Source organism: Diceros bicornis, chromosome 3 (assembly GCF_020826845.1).
Source record: "Diceros bicornis minor isolate mBicDic1 chromosome 3, mDicBic1.mat.cur, whole genome shotgun sequence".
In the NCBI taxonomy this organism is placed as follows: Eukaryota; Metazoa; Chordata; class Mammalia; order Perissodactyla; family Rhinocerotidae; genus Diceros; species Diceros bicornis.
In genome coordinates this window covers 58,365,822-58,390,253 of record NC_080742.1, presented here as the reverse complement: position 1 = coordinate 58,390,253, position 24,432 = coordinate 58,365,822, and the positions used below count along the sequence as shown (strand labels likewise).

General features: G+C 42.2%; 1 protein-coding gene and 1 non-coding gene across 3 annotated transcripts in view; both read right to left on the bottom strand.

The window, feature by feature from the left end:
- Positions 1–24,432, bottom strand: part of NPSR1 (neuropeptide S receptor 1) — a 159,965-nt gene that overhangs the window by 2,411 nt on the left and 133,122 nt on the right. For both annotated transcript variants that reach the window (XM_058569063.1, XM_058569073.1), the window contains 2 exons: positions 16,219–16,295; positions 3,410–3,496 (listed from right to left, as the gene is read on the bottom strand). In XM_058569063.1, the coding sequence (XP_058425046.1) occupies positions 3,410–3,496; positions 16,219–16,295 (164 nt within the window). The remainder of the gene's footprint in view (positions 1–3,409; positions 3,497–16,218; positions 16,296–24,432) is intronic.
- Positions 18,909–19,015, bottom strand: LOC131400687 (U6 spliceosomal RNA). Its single transcript, XR_009217402.1, has one exon. It is a non-coding gene; the product is annotated as a U6 spliceosomal RNA (small nuclear RNA).

The following is a 24,432-nucleotide window of genomic DNA, read 5'->3' as shown; positions in this document are numbered from 1 at the left end:
GGGAGCGATTCAAACACAAAGACCACTGAATGTTCTGGGCTCTGGTGGTTAACCTGGCATTGGCCCAGAATAGTGGTTCTGGGGCATGGAGGGGCAAAATTGCCTTTTGGGGGCATTTGGAAAATGTGTGTGTTTGTGTATTTGTGTGTGTGGGGTCGGGAGGGGTTCTGGTTTTCCCGGGAATACCAGGCATCCTGCATGGTGCGGCCAGTCCCACCTGTGTCCCATACATCTTTGGAATGCCCAACTGGATATTTACGGAGCAGAGAACTCTGTTTATAATTACCCCCAGTTTAAATCTAACTCTGTTATATATATGAACACAAATATTTTTAATACATACTGGATCTTCTGGAAATGCAATTCTCTTGCAAATGGAGGAAAGAGTACTTTGTTTAACTTGAAACTTTACCAGGGTTTGTTTACTTGCGCAGAAAATCAATCACTGATAGCAATACTGCTTGTATGTTTTTTGTCTGCATGAAAACAGACATAAACTGTAGCTGTTTCTATGTCTAGGCGTAAGTATCTGACTACTTCATTAGTTTTCCAGTACAGCTGTGTCCAATTCTTTACCTATTGGAATCTGTATTGTCTTATTATAAATTATTTTCTTTCTATTCCTCCTTTTTATATTCCTCCTTTTAGGCAGTATATTGATCTTTTAAGAATTACGTTAGGTAGATAGTATTATGTATACATTTCATTTCAGGATGATAAAAGGGCATTATAAAATATTTGTTATAGAAAGGGCCCTTTTGGTCTGATTAGGCTGTTGATACTGGCTGACCCTCTGATGGGCATCCCTGCTGTCTGACTAAAGGACCCCCAGGGCCTGGGCATCTGGTTCCTGGTGACAAAGGGCTGTGTTGGCTCAGGAACACACGTATAAGATACATTTCCTGACTCAACATCCAGGGGACGTGTATCTGTGCTTCAGATCATCTGGGAAGGCTAGGGAGTCTTTGATCTACTTCAGAAGTCTCTAGGAAAGGATTGTGAGCCCTGGTGGGTGGCATGTGCTTTATCCCCAGGTCTGCCTGCAGTGTTGTTTTGTGTCTATATTCTGCTGGCTGAGTCACACTGCATGAGGTCTGTTTGGCATTTTTCAGTCGCGTTTTAGAAAGGTGAAATTGACTGCTTTGGCGATTTGACACGCAGCTAACATGACATCTATGCTTTCTCAGAGCTCCCAAGAGCCGCAAGATGGGTAGGGAGGGGCAGTATTTGAGCTAAAGTAAAAGGAATAGCACAAATACCTTTTCTTTTTGCATATTCTCATTCATCGATTCATTTAACAGCTATTAATTAAGCACCTCGTGTGTGTGACCCTATTCAAGGGCTTGGTGATAATAATGTAAGGAACACAAAAGCAAAAGTCATTGCTCTCACGGATTTATTACTCCAGCAGGGGAGACAGATATAGGCAAATCAATAGATATCCTATAATGTCAGGTAGAAGTAGGAATATGAAGAAAAATAAGGTAAAGACTACAAGAGGGCTATTTAAGAATTGTCAAGGAGGCCATTCTGACGAAGTGGTATTGTTGGAAAACAAAATGATGTGAGAGAGTAAGCCATGTAAGCCATGCCACCACCTGAAGTCAGAGCATTCCGGGTGGGGGAAAGTGTAAGCTCCCTGAGGTGTGAACAAGTGGACATTTTGAAGAAATAGCAAGAAGACCAGTACAACTGGTACAGAATAACCAAGGAGGAGAGCAGTGGAATGAGGCTAGAGGCTTGGCTGGGGGACAGACCTCACAGGCCTTGTAAGACATGCTAAAAAGGTAGGATTGTATTCCCAATATAATGGGAAGCCGTAGGTGGGTTTGCAGGGTAGTGATACTATCAGATTTACATTTTTAAAAGATCACATTGGCTGTTTTGCAGAAAAGGAATAAGAGAAGACGAGTTGTAATGTTCCAGGCAGAAGTTGGTGGAAACTTTGACCAAGAGAGTAGTTGTACAGATGGTGAGAAATGATTAGATTTGAGATCTGTTTTGTAGGTAGAGCTTCCAGGCTTTGCTGGTGAACTAGATACATGGGATGTGAGAGAAATAAAATAATGACAGACAGATGATCCTTAGGTTTTTGGTGTGGAACCTTGGTGAAATATGGTGTCATTTACTGAAATGGAGACAACATGGCAAGAGTTACTTCACAGGGAGTAGGAGAACATGCTAAGACTTCTGGTTTGACGTATTGAGTATATAAGCTTATTAGAAATACAAATAGAGATCTCAAGTAGAAATCATAGATATAATTTCTAAACAAAGGAAGTGTTCTAAGAAGGAGGGACTAATCAAAGTCAAGAGGAATACCAAGAACTGACTTTTGGCATTTTGGAGGTTGTATGATCTTGATAAGGGTGGTTTTACTGGAGTAATAGGAAAGAAAGCTAATAGAAATAGGCTCCAGAGAAGAAGAGGTGAAAAGTGGAGGAGATGTGCTGGAAAAGAGAGTGGTGAAGTGGGTCTGTTACCAGAGAGTTCATCAAGGGAGATGTAATAATATGTTTATGTGCATATGATCCAGTCAAGGGCGACATTTGTTGGGGAAAGGAGATAACTAGAGGAGCAAAATTCTTGAGTAGGCAGAGAGGAATGGGCATTCACGGCTCCAGCAAACATTCTGGACTTAGAAACAAGCAGTGCTAGTTTATCCATAGTAATAGGAGAAAAGACAGAGCATGTGGTAGAGATGCAGATAGGTTGATGGGTGTGAAGGTGGCAGAATGAGGAAGTTCTATTCTGTTGTAGTATTTTCTTAGTGAAATACAAAGCAAGGTCATTAGCTAAGATAGTATAAGAGAGAGGAAGTTTTGAGAATAACAAAGAACACACACCAATCTGACACATATTAGGTGCTCTGGAAACACCTTTTTTTCCCCCTAAGATGAGACGACTTTATGGGTCTTAAGAGTAGGGAGAAAGGAAAAGCAAAGGGAAGAAGACAGGAGGGTGGGAGAGAAGATAAAGCGGCTATTAGGGAGGGATTTGTAGTGACCTTGAAACTAAACATCCAAAAGAAATGAAACGCCACTTCTGTTTTCCTTTTGCTCATGAACTTCAGCCCTGGGGGAGAGTATGTCTTAAGGAAAGCAAATGAGTCAACTGGGTGATGGCTAGCATCAGTTTCAGCTAGTTATGTCCTAATCAGATTTTCTCCAAATTGTCCACCCCATGGCCTTGGTGGGTAACTATATTCATAGAGATATTAGGAACCAAATGTGGTCTCTTGAAGGAGCCACAGTTGGACTTATAAGTTCCACACATTCTTCTCCAATCAGACCAAGGTAGAAGTGCCCGTAGAGAAATTCCTTTCTTGTGTGGGCTCTCTACCACCAGGTTCTGGGTACAAGTTTGCCTTTGGAATGTTTTCTGCAACACAAGGAGGAATGTTGCTTACCAAGAATGATGATGATGCTATACTTGATGGCCTTGATTTTTGCCTTTGAGATGAGCCCTCGGTTGTAGCTGGTGCACAGCTTTCCACCTGTAGATACAAAAAGGGAACGGTAAAATGTGGTGCTGTTTCTGCCAATGGGAACATCTCAGGTTAGACCCCCAACTGTCATGGGACCACTTATATCTTGCTCACCTATGCCCAGGAGGACTGCCTCGGACATTTTTAGAGTAAAGCTGGCTCTGGGCTGGATGCTGAAAACTGCTCAGTTTGCAGCTTAATATAAAATGCAAATGCATTGGGACATCCAAACTCTCTGAAGAGGCTTGGTTGAATGCCCTGAATCAGCCAAAGATGGAATTAGCCATGTGATCACAGAGGGTGATGCTGAGACACCCATCTGGTTGCTTGAGCAGCCTAGGGCAAAGCCATTTTCTTAGAATGGTTACCCCAGACTAACTCATTCATCTAACTCAGAAACTCCGCTCTCAAAAAAAACTCAAGCCAGGGATATTAAAAAACATCCTGTCCCAAATAGTAGCGTGGATATAACTTTAATCCTATGTGGGCTGTTGTTTGATAGTAAACACATGAAAGGTAAATATAATAATCCACTACAATATAAGCTTGATGGAGTCAGGGACTTTGTTTTCTTCAATCATGTATCCTCTAAATTTAGTGAGTGATTAATAAATATTTGCTGAAAGAATTAATATAAACCTCTCTCTAGTTAGGAAGTAGTGGTAAAATAAAAGTTGACTAGGATGGGCAGAATTCAGTGCAATAGCTCTTAGTAAAAGGAGTGGTTAGATGGTAAATTTGGGGATGGAGTTGTTGGATGCTGTGGAAGAGGTTTTCCTGGCAGGGCTTCTGCCAGGCAATATGGCTCCTTTGTGAAAATTGGGAAAAGGTGCCCTCCCTCTGGCTGTGTGCGGACCTGCCCCAGGGCTCATCCTCAGTGAGGGAAGCACGGACGGGATGCCAGCCCCACGTACCCTCAGCCAAGTGCCATTGATTAGGGCTCAATGGGCACAACCCTAGTAGTCACCCAGATCAGAGGCCCACTCAGGGCACCTAAGTCATATGGGGCAAGGAGGTTGTACACTAGAGGCCAACTGCTGTGCTCGCTTGTCCTCACTACATTGTTTGAATTTCACATTTGAAATGTATTTTAATCCCCATGGAAACTGGTCTGAAGTTTAACTTTGCACTATTTATTCTGTCCCCTCTCCAATCCTATCCGGCTCAGTCCCACAAAGATCCATCTGCTAAGAGATAAGGACTGAACAAAATAGGCTAAAATGGAGTTCCTGTTCTCTAGGAACTTTCAATCCAGCAGGAAAGATCACACATTCTTCACAAGTCTGGGTGAGATGAGAGAGACGCAAACCAACTACGAACAGAGAAGAGAGCCATCCCACCACTGCTATGCTGGGGAGATGCAGAGATTCCACAGGTGGAGGTAGGGGTGTGGGCATGGGATTGAGAAAGACATGTGATTCATAGGGAACGTCCTCAGCCAAGACACGGAAACAAGAAAATGTAGGATGTGTTTGGACCACGGTGAAGCATCTTGCTTGGCTGGAGCCTGCATGGGCGTTGGGCTTGAGGGTGAGGAGGAGAACTGAGGCCAAAGTGGGAAGACCTTGAACGTCTTTGTGAGGAGTTTGGGCTGAATTTCTGAGGCAGCAGCAAGCCATTGAAGCTTCTGAGTGTTTTCACAGTGTGAACATTTAGCCATTGGAGAGGACAAACTGTTATCAGGAATAATAGGAATAGGGGCTTTTTATGTGCAATGAGCTGAAATGCTAATTGTAATTGATTTTTTATTTCTTAATGTATATACTGTATGGCCACTCTAAGGCACTATTAGGGCCTTCACATTATTGTATGCATTTCACAGAACCACAAAACTTTAGTGGTGTAAGGAAGCAAATGCTTCAGAAGCATTTATAGCACTGGTTCTCAACTGGGGGCAATATTGCCCCCTGGGGTTACATTTGGCAATGTCCGGACATATTTTTGTTTGTCACAGTGAGAGGGAGGGGGTGCTGCTGGCATCTAGTGGGTAGAGACCAGAAATGCTGCTAAACATCCTTCAATGCACAGGACCCCCCACGAAAAAGAATTATCCAGTGCAAAACACGGATAGTGCCAAAGTTGAAAAACCCTGATTTCCAAGGTGGCATCTTGTGAAGGATACAGGCTTCAGGGTCAGACCTGAATACACCCTCCACTCTACCAACTACTAGCTGTGTACCTTAGGCAAATTGCCTACCATTCCCAGCCTCAGTTTCCCAATTCAAAAAACAAGGTGTAAAACATCAAACTCACAGAGTCATTTTGAGGATTAAAATAAAATAATGTATTCAAGATGCCAAGCCCCATGCTGAGAATGTCAATTCCCTTATTGGGATGAATGAGATTTTAACAGTATTTCAGGAGAAATATAAGCTGCCTTTATGGAAGTGAACAGAAGGTATTACTACATTTAGATAGTCTATTATACAATGTTGTTATCTGCATATAGGAATTATATACATCAAAAAATTATCAGAGTGGGATTATACCCATGGAAGGCAAGTAAAAAAGACTGCAGATCAAATTACATCCTTTCAAAGTATCCCCATTTGCAGGAGTAACAGCTGGTTCCTAAACAGTATGGCCCTGAAGACTTGGTTTTTCAGAAAAGTTTTCAAGAATGACATTTGTGCTCTGGAATCTGTTTAAAATGGAAACTTGCAGTAGTTTCCACAGGGCAGCTGGGTGACAATATAATCAACTACTGGCCCTTCGATCTCCCAATGAGATCAATGAAAAGCGTCTTTAATCTGACCACTCTAGGAAATGTGAAGCCTCCAGCTTCTAAAGATGGCTCTTCAAAGAGAGCTGAGCTGCAAAATGCCGGTAATTCTCCTTTATTGGGAGATAAAAGGATTATTTCTACTCAGGCTTGGCGCTGAGCTGGAGTGAAAAGCAGTTAAATTCAGCCGTCACTGTGCATTAATAGCTGGGGTAGCCTAGGGGCGGCAGGTCCATTAGATTCGGGGCTGGAAACAGCAGGCTGTTTTTAGGCTGTTTCTGTTCCAAGTTCAAAGATGCATCCCTAGCGGGGGCCCACACTGGAAATTTAGTCTCCAAGTGGTCAGTTCCTGCTCCTTACCTCCCCCATCCTCCACGTCCCTTTCAGAGACCTTGGGAACCCATTCTTCTCATGGTCTGAGCACCTGAATGGGGAACGATTGGTATCTTGGGATTTTAATTGAGGCAGAATTTATTCCTTGTGGGTGGAGGGAGCCATCTGTGGACCTATAATGAGCGCAGGAGATTTGTTTGTTAACAAGGAAATCTACTTGGTAATATTTTTAAATAAATATTTTTCCGTATGTCACGAACTTTTTGTACTTTAGGTTGATTTAAAAAATTAAACATTTTTAGCAGTTATATCTGATTTCTAAAATTTTTAAAATTTGAAATTCAATTTTGATTTCTGATTATTGATGGCCTCTTTGTTTTCAAATATAACCTGAATGTTATATATTTTTAGTGCATTAAGTCTCATATGCTTAGCTGTGGGACTTTGGCCACTTCCTTCCCTTTGTTTTTTTTTTGACCCTCTAAAAAACCGGAGGCCACAGCTAGATATGAGGAGGTTATGACCTAACTCACCTAACTCACAGCCTTTTCTGTCCCTCAGCTCCTTGGCTCAGGTGGAACCAGGAACCCTGACAGGCCTAAAATAATTGTGGCAGAGACAGGTTAGCTGTCCACCAAATCCTGTCCTTTTCTCTCAGGGCACACAGCCTCCCTAGACTACGTTTCCCAGCCTCCCTTTCAGCAGGGTGCAGTCATGTGACTAAGTTCTACCTACGGGAACATGGGAAGATTCCGTGTATACCACTCCCAGGCCTGGCTCAGATAAACCATCTGAATAATTCTCTACTCTCTCTTCCTCCCACCCCTTCCTGTTGGATGTTGATGCTGAGGGATACCTTAGTAGCCATCTGTTAAGCGTGGCTGAATCTCCATCTGCTTGAGTTTCCATCTCCAACTGTGTGGAACAGTGCCCTTTCTTTTGACCTTTACAGTCAATTGGACTTTAATTGAGAAAGATACAAACTTCTATTTTTTTTAAGGCTACTGTATTTTGGGGTTTCTTTATTATAGCTGCTAGTGTTTCCTTAACTAAAGCAGAAATTGGTACTTTATACATAGGGCTGTCATAACAAAATCCCAAATCATATGGCATTGGCCTAGTGGGCAGGCAGCAGGTGGCAAGGAAACTGATATTGGAAGCTGGGATGCTGGAGATCCATTTGATAGAAGTATCATATATGATGCCTGGGAAGGCAGATTGTATGCCTACTGAGTCTGGAGCCCAGGGGACAAGATTGGGATAGTAGTCAGGGCTCTCCAGAGAAATAGAACCAATAGAAAATACATATAGATATACATAAGAGGAAATTTATTATTGGCTCACACAATTATGGAGCCAATTTGCTGTCTACAAGCTGGAGAACCAGGAAAGCTGGTGATATAATTCAAGTCCAAAGATGTGAGAACCAGGGGAGATGATGGTGTTAAGTCTAAGTCCAAAGGCTGGAGAATCAGGCAGCCAGTGGTGTAAATCCTGGTCCTAGTCCAAAGGCCCGAGAACCAGGAGTGCTAATGTCTGAGGGTAGGAGAAGACGGGTGTCCCATCTTAAGCAAATTTGTCCTTCCTTTGCCTTTTTATTCTATTCAGGCCTTCAATGGTTTGGATGATGCCCACCTGCATTGATGAGGTCCATCTTCTTTACTTAGTCTACCAATTCAAATGCTTCCAGAAATGCCCTCCAGATACACCCAAAAATAATGTTTTACCAGCTATCTGCGTATCCCTTAGCCCAGGCAAGTGGACACATAAAATTAACCATCACAGTTGGTAAAAAGAATGCTAATAGTGTGTGTTGATGGCTACCAACTGTGTTTAGCAACTATTAGAAAAAAGAGATGAACTCAAACAAGAGTTGGTTGGTTTATGAACAAAAATGAAAGGAAGTTAAAGAGAGTCCTACAATTTGAGATCTTGTAGAGTTGTGTGTTAATTTCTTCTAGTCCTTAACAGTACTACCTACATACTTTGAGTGGCCCAGTGCAAAATAAAAATGTGGGCAGAGCATTAAAGCAAATGTGTACACCTTCTAAGCGTACAGGTCTTATGTCAATGAAGCTGGTTGACCCTGGTCCCCAGATTAAGTTAAACAGGGAGAAGTTTTAACCAGCAAAGACTCATTAAGAATCATTCCTGAGGCAAAGATCAGACTAAGGATGTGGTCTCCCACCTGTTGTTTCAAGTGGCCTCAAGCTAGCTTCCATTAAATTGAGAGACAGGGATTGGGTGAGGGAGGAAAGAAACAAGTCAGACTTGAGAACTATATTAAGAAAGGCTTTTTGGATATGGTTGCCAGTGCATGAAACTGACTGGAAACAGATCAGAAGCCTACTAAGTTTCTGAGGAATGCTATTGTCAAATAAACCATGAGCTTTACATCTATGCCAACTCCTAGAACTATCACACTTCAAAATTTTTACTAATCCTGTGGGTGGAAAATTGTATCTAACTGAGATTTAAATGTGCACTTTCTTGATATCAATGAGGTTGAGGATCTTATTTTTGGCCATTCCTGTTTTCCCTTCTGTGAAACGCCTGTTTGTGTTTTGTTCATTTTTTTCCTGCTTATCTTTTTTTAAAAATCTTTTTTTCTTGATTTTTAGGAGTTCTTCATCTATTATGGGTACTAATTTTTTACACTAATTTTTTCCCAGGTATATGTGTTGCAAATAGCTTCTCCCACTTTGTGGCTTGACCTTTTAAAATTTAACAGATTCAAATTTATTCATCATTTCTTTTATGGTTTAATACATCTTATATCTTTTTTAAGAAAGTCTTCCTTACCACAGTGTCATAAAGATATCACCCTACATTTTCTTTTAAAAGTTTTCAGTCTTACATTTCATATTTTTTTTATTTATTTTATTTTTTTCCCCCAAAGCCCCAGTAGATAGTTGTATGTCATAGCTACACATCCTTCTAGTTGCTGTATGTGGGACGCGGCCTCAGCATGGCTGGACAAGCAGTGTGTCGGTGCGCATCCAGGATCCGAACCCGGGCCGCCAGCAGCGGAGCGCGTGCACTTAACCACTAAGCCACAGGGCCGGCCCTACATTTCGTATTTAAGTCTATAATTTTCCTGAAATTTGGTTTTGTCTATGGATTGAGGTGAAGATCCAATTATAACCTTCTGACACATATCAGGTTCTCATCTATGTATAGTTCTGTTTTGGGGTTGTTTAATTTTCTATTTGTCTATTGCGTTGTGTCAATACCACACTCTATTAATCATGCTGACTTCATAATAAATATTAATATTTAGTACAGTAAACCTCCACTACCTCGCTCTGCTTCTCCAGGATTGTCTTCTTGGCTTTTCTTGGCTTTTATAGTTTTCATGTGTATTTTAAAATTGACTTGTCAAGCTCAATAAAATGTCCCATTTCGATTTTGATTGGAACTGCGTCAATCTGTAGATCAGTTGAGGAGAATTGACATCTGTAGAGTATTGAATCTTACTATCCATGAACATTTTATAAGCTTCATTTATTTGTAACTTTATACTTTTTTGCATAAAGTTCTTTGTGTTTTGCTAAATGTAGTTTTTTTCAGAGAAGCCATTTTACCCACATTTACTGATGAAGAAAGGTACTGAGAGAAGTTAATGGGTTTATCTTAAGTTCATTTAGCCAGACGTGAATAGAAGTCCAGCCCAGTTCCTAGTAAAAAAAGCTTTTTTCTGCACCTCCTTCTGCCTTATTTAATTTGAAACATGTAATTTGGATATAGCATGGATCACATTGCATCTTCTAAGTCATCATGGCCAGATGCAGTTACGTCCAGATATGTTATACTTTCTCTATTCTGTGGGTGCGCCTCCCAGGTCTGCCTCCATGCAGGAAAAGCTCTATGTTATAGGAGTAGATACCCCTGGGCATCAAGAGCAGGCTCATTTATGAAAGATAACGACATACAAGATTTCCCTCCACACTTGTTTGTGGGAAAGTCTTTGGATTATTTATTAAATAGTTCTTTTTTTTCTTTCTGTTAGCCTTTGAGGGAGAGAAAATAGACGTATTTGCCAGTAAGAAGAGTGGTTCTTAAACTAATGATGACTTAAATTTCGCAGCCTGTCTTTGCAAAGCGAGTTTCTGTTCACACTAATCATTGCTGATGTCCCCTAGTTGATGAGCAATAATCCTGGCTTGCTCACACCACTGGAGATCTGTTTACCAGCCAACTCCAGAGCTGCTTGTCTGTAATGACAGATAGGAAGTTGAGTTCCATTAATGAATAAGATACAGAGAGTATATGCGCTTTTGAGCATTCTACCATCAGCCCCTCATTCCAGAAGGGGGTCACTGATGGTGACATAAAGATATAGACAATGAAAAAATAGGCGTAATGGAGATATAAACTTCTACTAAAGAATAAAAACTGACTGCAGCCATTTCCATCTTTGGGGAGGGGTGATGGCTTACTGTGGGAAGCCAATGGGAAAGTATCAGTGGGAAAACACAACTCTATGCGGCTTTGTTTTATTTCAGAGATTGGAGGATGGGGGAGCCCAAGAGTGCAGGGACTGGAAAATCTACTATCAGAGAGGTATGGGGAACTCTGGAGAGAGACAGGAGCGCAACCACAGTGGTGAAAGGCCTGCTGAGAAAGCAGGGTTGGGAGATACCCTGGGTGCTGAGGTAGCTGACAGAATGTGGAAACCTTTATCACCTCAAACCTCCAGCACCATTTGCTCTATTCATTCTTGTGAGTAGTGAACTCAAGGAAAGTGAGGTGGATTCCATGGTTCATTGGGCCAGGAGCAGAGAGAACAGAATAGCTGTAGGAGGTGAGACTGCGAGGGTGAGAGCTCAGAGGAACGGGCAGGGAGGGACACACCAGCCTCCTGGAACTGGCAAAAATCACAGGACAGGAGTTTAAACCAATCTGATTTAAATGTGAAAGTACAGGAAGACCTCAGCCTACCTAAACAAAATTGGGCCCTGCCTCTATCAGTAGTGGTCACCTTTAAGATTTTAAATACGTCAAAACAAAACACTTCAGGAGATAAGACTGGAATAGTGCTGTGAAGGCAGAACTCTAGAGGGAGTGTGGTGGAAAAGAAGCCATGTCCCAAATCCCAAGTTTGGATTTTTTAACTAAAAATTTTTTTTCACTTTGAGCTCTTTTTTCAGTCATTCACCACCTCCTTTTCTGTAATGTCCATCCTTCTGAGAGGCAGCCTGATGCAGGGAAGCAATCGTAGGCTTTCTGGTCAATCATATGTGCCTTTGAATCCTGGCTGTGTCATGTGCCACCTATGAAAACAGGCAAATTGCTTAACCTTCGAGCCTGTCTTCAATTTGTAAAAGATAGATGATAATAGCACCTTGCAGGGTTGTGTAAGGATTCAAGGAGATAAAGTATGGAAAGGACCTAGTGAAGTGGTTGACAGTAGATGCTCTGTCTGTCCCTCTGTCTTGTCAGTCCACGTTGACAGACTGAAGAAACGAATGGAGGATGGCCAAACCCTATATGAAAATAGAACTCTGACCCACGCGCTGCAGCAAACAATCCAGGAACCCAACCTGTTGCCAATAACCAGACCAGGAAGCCAACCTACTATGTACAAGTCAGACTTGCAGGAAGTCAGACCTCTATCTTTATCACAGTTCTGTAGCCCCTGTAACAATCTACCTCAAATGCTCAAGACTTGATTAATAACTGACAGATTCTTTAATTTTTGTCCCTGCTTTCAACTTAAAACCAACAAGAGAAAGCCAAATATGCACCCCTAACCAATCACATGGGATGCTGTGCTTCTGGTTAGCCCACCCATAGCTTCTCATGCCAACAGCCACCAACCAGGGCACGCTTGCAGCCTTCCCCTGTTTCCACTATAAACCTTTCCACTCCCCTGCCTGCCTTTGAGTCTGCCAAAATGCAAGTGATGGGGGCTGACTCCCTTACTGTAGCTAGCTCTGAATAAACAGCCTTTGTCTATTCTAATTTGGTTGGTCTTCGTTTGTTTCCACAGTGTCTTTTTTTTCTGATTCTCCTACTGTTATGGACTGAATTTTTGCGTCCTCCCAAAATTCGTATGTTAAAGCCCTAACCCCCAAAGTGATGGTATTTGGAGATGGGGCCTTTGGGAGGTAATTAGAGTTAGATGAGGTCATGAGAGTGGGGGCCTTATGATGGGATTAGTTCCCTTATAAGAAGAGATACCAGAGAGCTTTCTCTCTCTCTCCCCCTCTCTTTGCCATATGAAGACACAGCAAGAAGTGGGTGGCAGCCATCTGCAAACCAGGAAGAGAGATCTCATTTGGAACAGAATTGACCAGCACCTTGATTTTGGACTTCCCAGCCTCTAGAATTGTGATAAAATAAATTTCTGTTGTTTAAGCCATTCAGTCTATGGTACTTGGTTGTGGCAACCTGAACAGAAGAAGACTCTCCTCTTTTCCCTTTGGCCGTCCTTGAACCCAAAGCTCTGGAACTTCCAAAACCCTCTGGTCCCACCACACTTGATCTGTCCACCATCAAACCAGGGTCATGCACTCTGTTAAGGGACAATGTGATCAATATATGCTTGTATAGTGCACATTCCTCAGTCTGGGCCACAAATGTATTTCTCCTGGGCTCTCCCAGAGACAGTACCTTGATGAAAAGGGACAGACTCCATTGGTGTGAATTTCAGGCCTCATGGAAGGCTCAGCAGGGAGATATTTGGGGGCAGACAGAGGCACTTTTTGTATCTCATATCAGCCTCTGGGTGCTTCCTCATTGCTGTGGCGTCTAGATCCTACCTATATATCAGGATCTATCTGATCTTGGTCATTACCCATTCACTGAGCGTGTAAGTTTTGAAAGTTTAGGGATTCATAGGTTCAGGAAATATATGTATATATATTGAGTCTCAGCCTTGGGTCTCTCGGGGTCAAAGCATGAAGTTTACATAGAGAAGTGCATGGAAAGTGTACTTTTTTGTGGGGGCTGAGTTGATGATTTAAAAAAAATGAATATCTCATATATACAGCTAGCATAATAATGGCTGTTTACCCAGGCTAAAGGACCACTGGGCTATTATATTATATTATACAATTTATGTAATTGTAGAAAAGTTTAACACCCAGATAAGGGGAAAAAGAAAAGAAAAGAAAAATCAACTAAAACTCTACTACTCAGAGATAATCACTGTAACATTTAGTATTTGTCCTTCTAGACATTTTCTTTCCATCTATCTATCTATCTATCTATCTACTTACCTACCTACCTACCTACCTACCTACCTATCTATTCATCCATCAATCCAGCTATCACATATATATTCTAACGTATATTACATATTCACATATTTATAAAAGTGATATCATACTGCTTTCTCCTTCTTAATCTAATACCTCATAGACATCTTTCTATTGCAGCAAGTATACTGCACAATAATTCTTACAGCTGTAGTATTTCATTATATGGCTATATAATTATTATAGTCAATCCCTCATTGTAGGTTATTTAGACATTTTTCAATTTTTTCTGATTCTAAATGATTCTTATATTTTCTCTGCTTTCCTTCTCTCTTTCATTTAAATCTTTAATCAGGAGTTTATCTCCATATAGCATATGAGGTAGGAATTTAACAATTCATTTCTAAATAGTTGAGCAGCTGTCTCAACACTAATTATTGAACTATCTCCATTTCCCTATCAATTTGAAATACTTCATCATACCCTAAATTCCTGAGGTTTCCTTTAGAGTTTCTGTTCTCTTCCCCTGTTCATGTAATTGTGATAGGGATACCCTATTCAACAATTATAGTATTTAATGTATTTATTTGATATCTGATAAAGGAAGGAAGCTCTCATCCATCTTTTTTTTTTTTTCCAGACAAATATTCTGACTTTGACCAGAGCCACTCACAATGAATAAAATGAATGCATTTGTGTTTATCCTTTCTGATTGCTCTTGCTCTTCTAGAAAAAACCAGGGTGCAGAGACTAGACGAGCATGAAGGAGGCATAAGGATCTGTGTGGAGGCCAGAGTGAGTCACATGTTGAGTGATAGGCTCGTCACAGGTGGGAAATTTCTAAGCACCCTGGGCAGACCTGTGGGCTACTCTCATCCCTCAGTGTGGAAGTCAGCTGCCTATGACTGAGTCTCCTACTGGACTAGGGGTTGTCAAACTTGGTTGCACATTAAAATCATCTGAAGAGCTTTTCCAAAGTAATGACGCCCAGACCCCACTCCACACTGAGTGAATCAGAACCTCTCAGGCAGTGGTGTCTGGGTATTCGTGCATTTGGAAAGCTCCCCAGACAATGCTATTGTGCAGCTGGGGCTCAGACTCAATGCACGAGACTGTACGCTTCCTAGTCAGAACCCAGGCTATTTCTTTCCTTGGCATTCCCGGTCCTTTGCACCACTCCTGAGATGTGATGGAACACAGCAGAATTGCAGTGAATTCAAATGAAGAAACCAAGACTTATACATCTTTACTTATTCTGTAGTGAAAGGGACACAGGTTATCAATGCCCAATAATACTTGCGAGTCCTCTTGACTTTCTCATAGTCACGCTGGAAGAAGTAGCTTCAAGAAGGAGGAAAATGAGCTCCATCTTGGTCCAGTAAAGGTATCAGCTCAAAGTCTGAAAATAGGAGGACTTAGAGAAACTCTAGTCTGTCCACCCACTTTAACCACTTTTAACCTTTTAACCAGAGAGGTTAAATGACTTTGCCATGTGACACAGCATGTAGTGGCACATCTGGAACAGAAACCAGCTCTTCTTATTCCAGGTATCTGTGTTATATCTTGCTGCCCTTGTGTGAGTGCGTGTGGATGAGTATATATACGGGTGTGCATATGAGCGTGTCAGTGGGCGTGTGTGTGAGACTGGGTGTGTGAATGTGTGCATTTGTGCATGTGGGCCTATGTTGTGTGCGTGTTTGTACAAGGAATGGGAGGAGGCATGGAACCTGAGCAGAGCTAGAGCCCTTCTACAGAACTAGTCACATTATAATAAATAGAAAATCAGGAGCCCTTTCTCCTCTCTTTCTGGCATATGGTTTGCTGTGTTCTGTTGAGGTTGACCTCAGTTCGGTCCAGCAATGTTTGTCTGGGAAGCAGGGTAGGCCTCCAAGTCTCAGAAACCTGCCTTCAGGTTTACTGAAGTAGAATTTGGGGATGGGTTATAGCAGCGATCTCAGGCTTGGTCTGGTGTGAGTTGGTGTGTTGGGACAGTGGGGAAAGCATGGATCGTGCCTTGACTGGCTCAGGGTCCAGCATTGTTCTGTGGATAGATGGCAGTTTTCTCCATCTGTAAGTTCAAGTCCAATAGAATGTCTGCCCCCGTGTTTTGCTGAATGTGTGGTGTTCTCCTCGGACAGTCCTCTCTTTTCATGCCAGTAGCCTTCAGGGTGCTTTGTGGCCAGGCCTGAGAGACTTGGATCCTGGGTCAAAGGCTGTTTCGAAGGACTCTCTGCTGGCACAGCTTGACTAGGCCCAAAGTACCCCCTTCCCTCTCCTAGTTTTCGGGGAGGCCACGTGGAGAAGGCAGAGCCTGCCCAGGACAGCCTTTGATGGGTCTGATCTGCCAGCTGGGCCCTGATATAACAGAGCAGGCTGTTATATCCAGAAAGCCCAAGCTCATATTCTAGGGGAAAACCTCTGCAGGAGCAAAATTAGCCAAGAGTTGAGCTGGGCAATGCAGAGTGGAGGCTTACCTGAGCAGTTGGAAATCACCGTCTCATGGGCTTTGCTCTTAATCCATATAGTTCGGATCACAATGGCATAGACGATGCTGCGGAAAGGACCAAAGGTAACGTTAAAATGGCTGGTGGGTCCCTACTGTGAGGACACAGAGAGAGGACCACTCCCACTTCCCTGAGTGTAAGGCATGGAGGGAGGGGTCTCTCAACCACGCCTGCCCCCTAAATTTGCTGATTACAGAATCGCAGCAGGTCCAAACTGAAAGCCACTATGAAGGCCAGATGGATGCAGCTCCTTCTTTTTTCAGTGAGGAGGTTAGGACTGGTGAAGTTAAAGGATTTCTCTAAGATAACCCAGGTAGTCGGAGGTATAGCTGATATTAGAATCCAAATGCAGGGTTTGGGGTCAGAAAGATTTAGATTTGTAACCAGCTCTACTACTTGCTGGTTGTATGACCTTGACTTTAGGCAGTTCTTATCGTGGTCCCATGATTCCTGTATTCGGTGTTCCTGTCTTCGTGTGATCCTCTCCCTTGAGTGTGGTGGGACCTGTGGCTTGCTTGTAGTCAATGCATTGGGTGAAGGTGGTGGGATGTCCAGGGTTATATGAGAGTATAGCTCCTGTCTTGCTAGTGTCTCTCCACGTTGCCGGCTTTGAAGAAGCAAGCTGCCATGAGTCCTACAGCCCCAGGAAATTAATTCTCAAGAACCTGTGGGAGCTGGGAAGAAGATCCTTCTCCAGTTGAGCCTCTGATGACACCCCAGCCCTGGCAGACACCTTGATGGCTGCCTTGCCTAAGCAGATGACTCAATTAAGCCATGTCCAGACTCCTGACCCTCAGAAACTATGAGATAATAAATGTTTGTTGTTTTAAGTCACCAGGTTCATGAAATTTGTTATCCATCAATAGATAACTAATATACTTAGTAATATAGGCTGAAAGTTTGTGTCATCTCAAAACTCACATGTTGAAATCCTAATGCCCAATGTGATGGTATTTGAAGGTGGGGCCTTTGGGAGGTGCTTAGGTCATGAGGGTAGACCCCTCATGAATGGGATTAGTGCCCTTATAAGAAGAGACCCTGCAGAGCTCCCTAGCCCCTGCCACCCTGTGAGGATTCAACCAGAAGTCTGCAACCTCAAAGAGGGTCCTCATCCAACCATGCTGGCACCCTGATCTCAGACTTCCGGCCTCCAGAACTGTGAGAAATAAATTTGTGTTGTTTATAAGCCACTTATTCTGTAGTATTTTGTTATAGCAGCCTGAATGGACTAAGATGCTGGGCCTCAGTTGAGACTGTAAAATGTAGTTAATCATACAAACCTCTCAAGAGATTTTTAGGGATGAAATGTGACAACGTTTAAAGTGCCAAGCACAGTGCTTGAAAATTAGCAGAGACTCAATAAATGTCATTTTCTTTACCCTCTTTCTTCCCCATTTTTCACATAATATCACACCTACTCTTGCATGATATAATCTGTGCCTAACAGGAAAACGGCGTGTTAATGATTTGAAAGCATTAGCAAATTTTGTATCCTATGTCCCCTTTGATAAACATAAAAGTTTATACCCTTCTTTAATGTTATTGGACATTTCAAATATATTAAGTAACTCGACTAAAAACTATGGGATAAAGCACTGCTTTATTTTAAAACCGCACAAACTTCCCTCTTGAGAGTCACTGGTTTAAAAAAAACCAGAGCTCTATTCTGCAGTAGCTGACAAAGCACTAATTACTTTTAATGATGTTTGGAATATAACTTAATTAATGACTGTGGTAAAACCCTCTGCTCCTATTCCTTTTCCCTTTCTTGCTCAGTGAACCGCTCTGAGGGCTCCAGGAAAGCTCGGGGCCTTTGTGTGGTATCCCTGCTCCTTCTCATATACCTGCCTAGGGACTTTTCTGGAATTTGTATGTCTACATTAAAGGAAAAATGAGAAAAACATTACCACTAAGTCTATTCTTTACCCTAAGTTAAGCATTTGTTAGGGCAGGAAACTTTTTCCCCAGGGAAATGAGATACAAGGAAAGGTTACAGCAACCTTGAAACATTAATTGTGTATTACAGTTGAAACCCCAGTGCTTAATTGATCAAGAATTCAAATATTTATTGACTATCAACAATGTACACAATGGAAAACTAAGAAAAGTCTAATGTGTTAGGTGCTTGGGCCTATGTCGCCCCCACCTCATCTCCTTAGGACCATCAGGCAAGTGGAAAGCCAGTACCAGCTTTACTGTTAGCCAGGAAAACTGCTAATAAGCAGGGTTCCCCTTTCATTTATTCCTCAAATCAGGCCACTTCTCAGAGTGTACTAGTCGTGCATCACAGAGACTTCTGAATTATTTTGGTCTCCTTCTTCTTCCTCATCTCTTTCATCTAATTAATCAGTAAGTTTATTCAGTAATTAATCAGTAAGTTAAATCTGTGGATTGTCCTTTCAAAATGTCTCCATAATCTGTATTGTCCACTCCATTCCTGCTCTTCAGCATCAGTTCAGACCCTTACAATCTCTGTTTTATATTTTATGATTTTTTTTTATTGTGGTGACATAAACATAACAAAATTTAGCATTTAAATCATTTTTAAGTGTACAGTTCAGTGGCATCAAATACATTCATAATGTTGCGCAACTATCACCACCATCCATCGCCAGAACATTTTCATCTTCCCCAACTGAAACTCTGTACCTGTTACACACAAAAATATGGAAAGCTTCATGAATTTATGTGTCATCCTTACACAGGGGCCATACTAATCTTCTCTGTGTTGTTCTAATTTTAATATATGTGCTGATGAAGTGAGCATCCCTTATAATCTCTTGCCTGATTGTTGCATAATGTTCTAACACCTCCACTCTGCTACCATCTTGAATGCCCATGCCGCCATCAGAACTGGAGCTCGGGACAGAGAGCCAGATCCTGGCTTAAAACCCCTCCGTTGTCTTCACTTTCATATAACATGATATCCAGTCTCTTAAGCCTCCAAAGCCTCCCACAATCTTCCTCTGCCTTCTTCACCTTGATCATCATCATCTTGCCTCTAATCATATATTAATTATTGTATATATTACACAAATTACATGTGATTACAATGGAGTAAAATGCTGTGAAGATAAAATATAGGGTGATATAACAGTTTATAATAGGGGCCCTGACTTTTCCTGGGGGTCAGGGAAGCCTTCCCAGAGGAGGTGAAGTTTCAGCTAAGATCTGAAGGATAAAATGTTTTTTTAAATGCAGAAGGGAATGGTCATTCAGGCAGAGGGAACAGCATGTACAAAGGCTCAGAGGCCGGAGGGAGCACGGTGCATTTAAAGAACTTAGAGAAAGCCAGTATGGCTGAAACATGTGCAGAGGCAGTTTGTGTGGCCGAAGACGAGGATGGGGAGTGAGGCAACAACCAGATCATGCATGGCCTTGTGTGCAGGGTTAGAGGTTTTGGACTTTATCCTGAAACAATGAAGATCCACTGAAGGGCTCCAAGCAGAAAAGTGAAATGATTGATCAACTTTTTTTTCAAAGATCAGACATTGTTCAATATGTGTAATCTGTTTCTATGCATATGTATATGCTTGTATATGAATTGAACAGTCCTGGAATGATATACAAGAAATTCTTAACAGTGCTACTTCTGAGGAGTGAGCCAAAGGGGAAAGTGGGAGGAAGATTCTTATTTTTCATTTCATACTGTTCTGTATGCATAGCAATTTTCCAGACAACAATGATGGTCCTGGCTGTGGTGTGGAGCAGGGATTTAAAAGGGGTAAAGAGTAGATTTATTTAATCTATTTAATTAGACTGAGTGAAAGATGGTGATAATCATGGGAATGTATACCGACTCAATCGTCCTTGAATTTTATTCCATCTCTTTGTGAAATGACTACAGTAGAGTGGCTTGGTGATGGAGAAGAGAGAATATGCTCCAGAAGCAATCCAAGCCATTTGGTTTAGGAATCCTGAAATGGGAACAAGAGTCATGTGCCCCACTTCTCGCCCCAGTACCCATGGAGGGGACAGTCAGGAGGGAAGCAGTCAGTGTGGAGCCCTGCTGTGTGCCAGTCCCTCTATAACGTACTTACGTTCTTGTCTCATTAATTTAATTAGTTAACATTGTGCTGGGCACTGCACGGTAAATGCTTAATACGTATTGATTGTGGGTTTTGTTTCATACAAGGTCTTATTTTATGATTTCTTATATCGACCCTGGGAAGAAGAGTTTATTGGCCCCATTTTATGGATAACAAGGCTGAGGTACACGACTAGAAAGTGTCAGAGACCAGATTCAAATTGAGATCTGTTGGCCACCAAAGCTCTGATGTGATGTTGATGATGACAATGGTAGTGATTTACTGACTATAATGGTGAACCAAAAATTATGCCAAGCCCTTAATGGAAATTATCTCATTTAATCTCTCCAACAACTTTATAGGGTTGATGCTAGTATTACTTCCATTTTCTAGAAGAGAAGACTTCAATTTTGAGAGATTCAGTGACTTGCCTGAGTTTAGATAGCTCGAGAATGGCAGAGATGTACCATAGCCTGGCGCTTCTGACTTCAAAGGCTAATTAACCAGCATATGATGCTGTCTCACAGCAGGGAGGGTATACAGGTTCCTTTGGGGAATGTATTTGGGCTACAGGGACTCACAAGCATATCTGTGTGTTGAGCTCAGGGAAATGTGAAGGCAAAACCAACTTTTGGGGGAAAATGTAGGAGTAGATTGATACTTAAGAAACTAAGAAAAACTTAAAAGTCCTGATATATACTGTCCATTGGTATCAGGTTCAACGGGCTCCCAGGACAGAGAAAGTCAAAGGGACACCCTTAGTAACTCATTTGGTACCACTGAATTAACCGAGATTTCCTAAAGGTCAGAGTTCACTCTGATGACTTCAGTAGTTCAGATAAATTCACTGATGTCTAGAACCAGCAAGTATGGACAGTTGGGTATCAGTCAGGATGCTTTTTGTAGCAAGCTACAGAAAACTCCCAACTCAAACTGCAATTAGACTATTCCTCATCTCCCATAATTGCAACTTCAAAGTGTCAAAGGTGAACCTCAGAAACCTGGGTTCCTTCCATCCCTGTCTCTTTTCTTTTCAGTGTAGGTGTCCTCCTCAGTCAGGCTGCATCAGTTCCAGTTGTCAATCCAGAGAGAGCAATGTCTAGAAGAAGATGTGAAGGCATCCTTCCCTGGACTTTTTTTCTAAGAATGGGGACATCTTTTCCAAAAGCTCTTCAGAAGACACTCCCTCACATCTCATTGGCTAGAATTGGATCACGGGGCCATTCCTGAGCCATTCACATGCTGAGGGTAGGGGTTGCCATGAGTAGCTTAGAGTGGAATGGATATTGGAAATTTAATCACAAACATCTACCATAACCTAGCAAACTAGTAAGAATGGCTTTTTCAAAAGACATAACTATTGCCACCCCTCAGGTAACAATATATAGGATGTCACTTCCTTCAGACGTGAGGGGTCATCTCCTTGGCCTTGGACGTCGTGCCCATGGACAGTGCTGGCCAGGCCTTGGGGTCCTCTGACCCACCACGGCCTTGCACTCCATAAGGCTGTACCAACCTCAGCATGGGGCTTTTCCAGTCTGATCCCCATTCCCCAAGCAAAATAAATTCGTATTTTTTATAACACAAATCAATGGTCTATGGCGAATGTGCTTTTTTCCACTTATTCCTTTGCAATTGTCGGCCACGGATCTCTTATGCCTCTACCTTTATCTCACACAGATAAAAATGATAGGAGAATGAGAAATCAATTAGATAGCAAGAAAATAACCACAGCTAAAGTAAAGCAATTACACCAGGGCTAATAACCTCCCCAGCAAGAGTTAGACAGTAATGTCAAGTGAATTTGGAAACAACGGGAGTTGTGTTGACCTGGAAAAATAATGTATTGCCTTTATTATCAGTCACTATGGTTTCAAGTCCTGGGAGCCTGATTTAGTTGATGACAGAACAGCTAAATCTTTATTCATATGCAGCTCTCAGGAGAGTGTGCCACAGACAACACAACTCCTATTTTATACATTGCCGATCAATTTGGTAAAGATATATACATATATATAGCATGCATTAGGAACAGTGAAGATGAGGCACAGTTAATAAAGTGAGTGAACACCTTATTCGAGCTGTTTCTTTTGTCTAGTTACGCTTGTAATTAAGAGTTTAACATTTTCTAAAAGAGCCACAAGCAACAGAATCAAGCTCAGAGGGCAAAGTGTGGTTAAAAAAGAAAGAAAGAAAAAAAAAGGAGTTAAACCTTAGCTCTGAGAGATAAAATTGTAGCAACTTATCCCAGGAACTAGCTGGAAAACAAGTTCCTCGCAAAATTCCACCTGGTCCTGGTCTTGGTTCAAGAAGGGAGGAGGAGCTGATAGAGGTAGAGGATGCCATGGCCCCCAGAGAGAAGCTCTTTCTTCAGCAGGAGCCTGACTACGGAAGAGTAAAGGTAATGACTGAGCAGGTAGGACACGCTTCAGAGATGCTCAAGGACTGAGGGAGGTCGTTCTGAATTTCCATAGCTCTGCCATGGCTGGAAGCAAGGAGCAAGGAGCAGGAGTTAAGGAGGCCTTAGTTTGATGAGCGCTGAGTGAAACTGGCTTTTGAAATCATGCCTTTTAATCATCAAATTATACTTTGCTTTTTCCAAGTACGCTAAATAATGCACAAGTTGGGCTGCAGGCAAGTCTGAGGAGAATACCTCGTGGGAAGAAGCAGCTCGAATTAATGGGGGAAATTTCGGACAGTAAAAGAGCCACATGATGGATCTGGCCAGGCAGCACATCGTGAGCCGTGTGGTTCACGCACTGTATCCGCCCTGCTGAGCAGGAGTCTTGACTGATTTCGTGAGTTGATGGGAACTCAACCAGCAGAGAAGCAAGGACACGCGCTGCCACCGAAATCCATACGTCAGTTGCCTGTGGTGCCTGAGCTGCTTCCTTCCAAATGCTTTCTGACCGCTGTGACTAGCTGCTCTCCTCTTCCCTGTGCCCCTCTAACGCTGCTATGACTTTTTTTAATTTGTTGTCTAAATAACCTTCATCTTTCCTTCAAGTTTCCTCCCAAGTTCAACTTGGTGGGGAAGAGGGCAGTACGTTAAAATAAAACGTAGATGCTAATTTGTGGATTCACAGAGATGACTGGACAATCTCCAGTCTCAGCAAGGCTGCTGGACCGGTTATGGGGATCACTCTGCTCCTGTCCACTTGACTTCTGATGGAGAGCAAGTCACGTGGCTTCTTTTAGCCTTATGTCTACTCTTGTGAAAAATTCAGGGGCTGGACTATGTGGTGGACACCACTTCTCCAGCTTTAGTATCTTATGTGAATAAAGATGAGCAATGAACAAGAACAAATAATTCCCACAACGTCAGAGAACACTTGAAAAATACCTACGCAATTAATAATCAAAGAAAGGCAGATTGAAAAAATGAGATACATTTTTAACTTCTAGGTTTGGCAAAGATTTAATAAAGAAATGGTATCACCTTCCATTGGGTCAGCAAAGGAAAAATCAGAGTTCTTGTTTGCGCTTGTTGGCAGGAATACACATTTTCTAGAGGGCAGTTTATAAATATGCATCAAAAGTCTTAAACATTGTCTTTGATCTAGCAATTCTACTAGAGTGAATTCTGAGGAAATAATCAGAGACCCATGAATAATTTTAAGTACAAAGATTTTTATCACAACATCATTTATACCATCAAATACCAAAGGCTGATCTTCCTTCACCCACAACAAATTATGTGACACATCATGGTAGGCTTGGGGATGCCGAAAAAGTGCCAGGTCAGCACGGCCCACATACACACTCAACATGCCAGATTGTCTCCTGCAATCCCCCAGCCCATCCACCCTGGCTGAAAGCCACCCTTTCAGAGGTGATCCTGCCATGCGACCAAGCGAGACCCTTCCTTGTCCAGGTGGTTGTGGTCTTCTCTGCGGAAAGACCATCTTTGGCCCACTGTTGGCTGCAGGACAGAAAGAACATCCTATGGCTTGGTTGCTAACGCCCTTCACAACTAAGCCTCACCCCACCCAGAAAGAGCTTATTGCCAACTTCCCCACTGGCACTGCCAGCCTGTCCTTCCCTGTCGCCACACTCACTCTGACCTCCGATCACCAGGAAACCTGCTTTGTCTCCACATTCCCCTTCTTCTATCTGAATCCTTCCATCCTTCAATGGTGGCCTCTGAGAAGTGTTC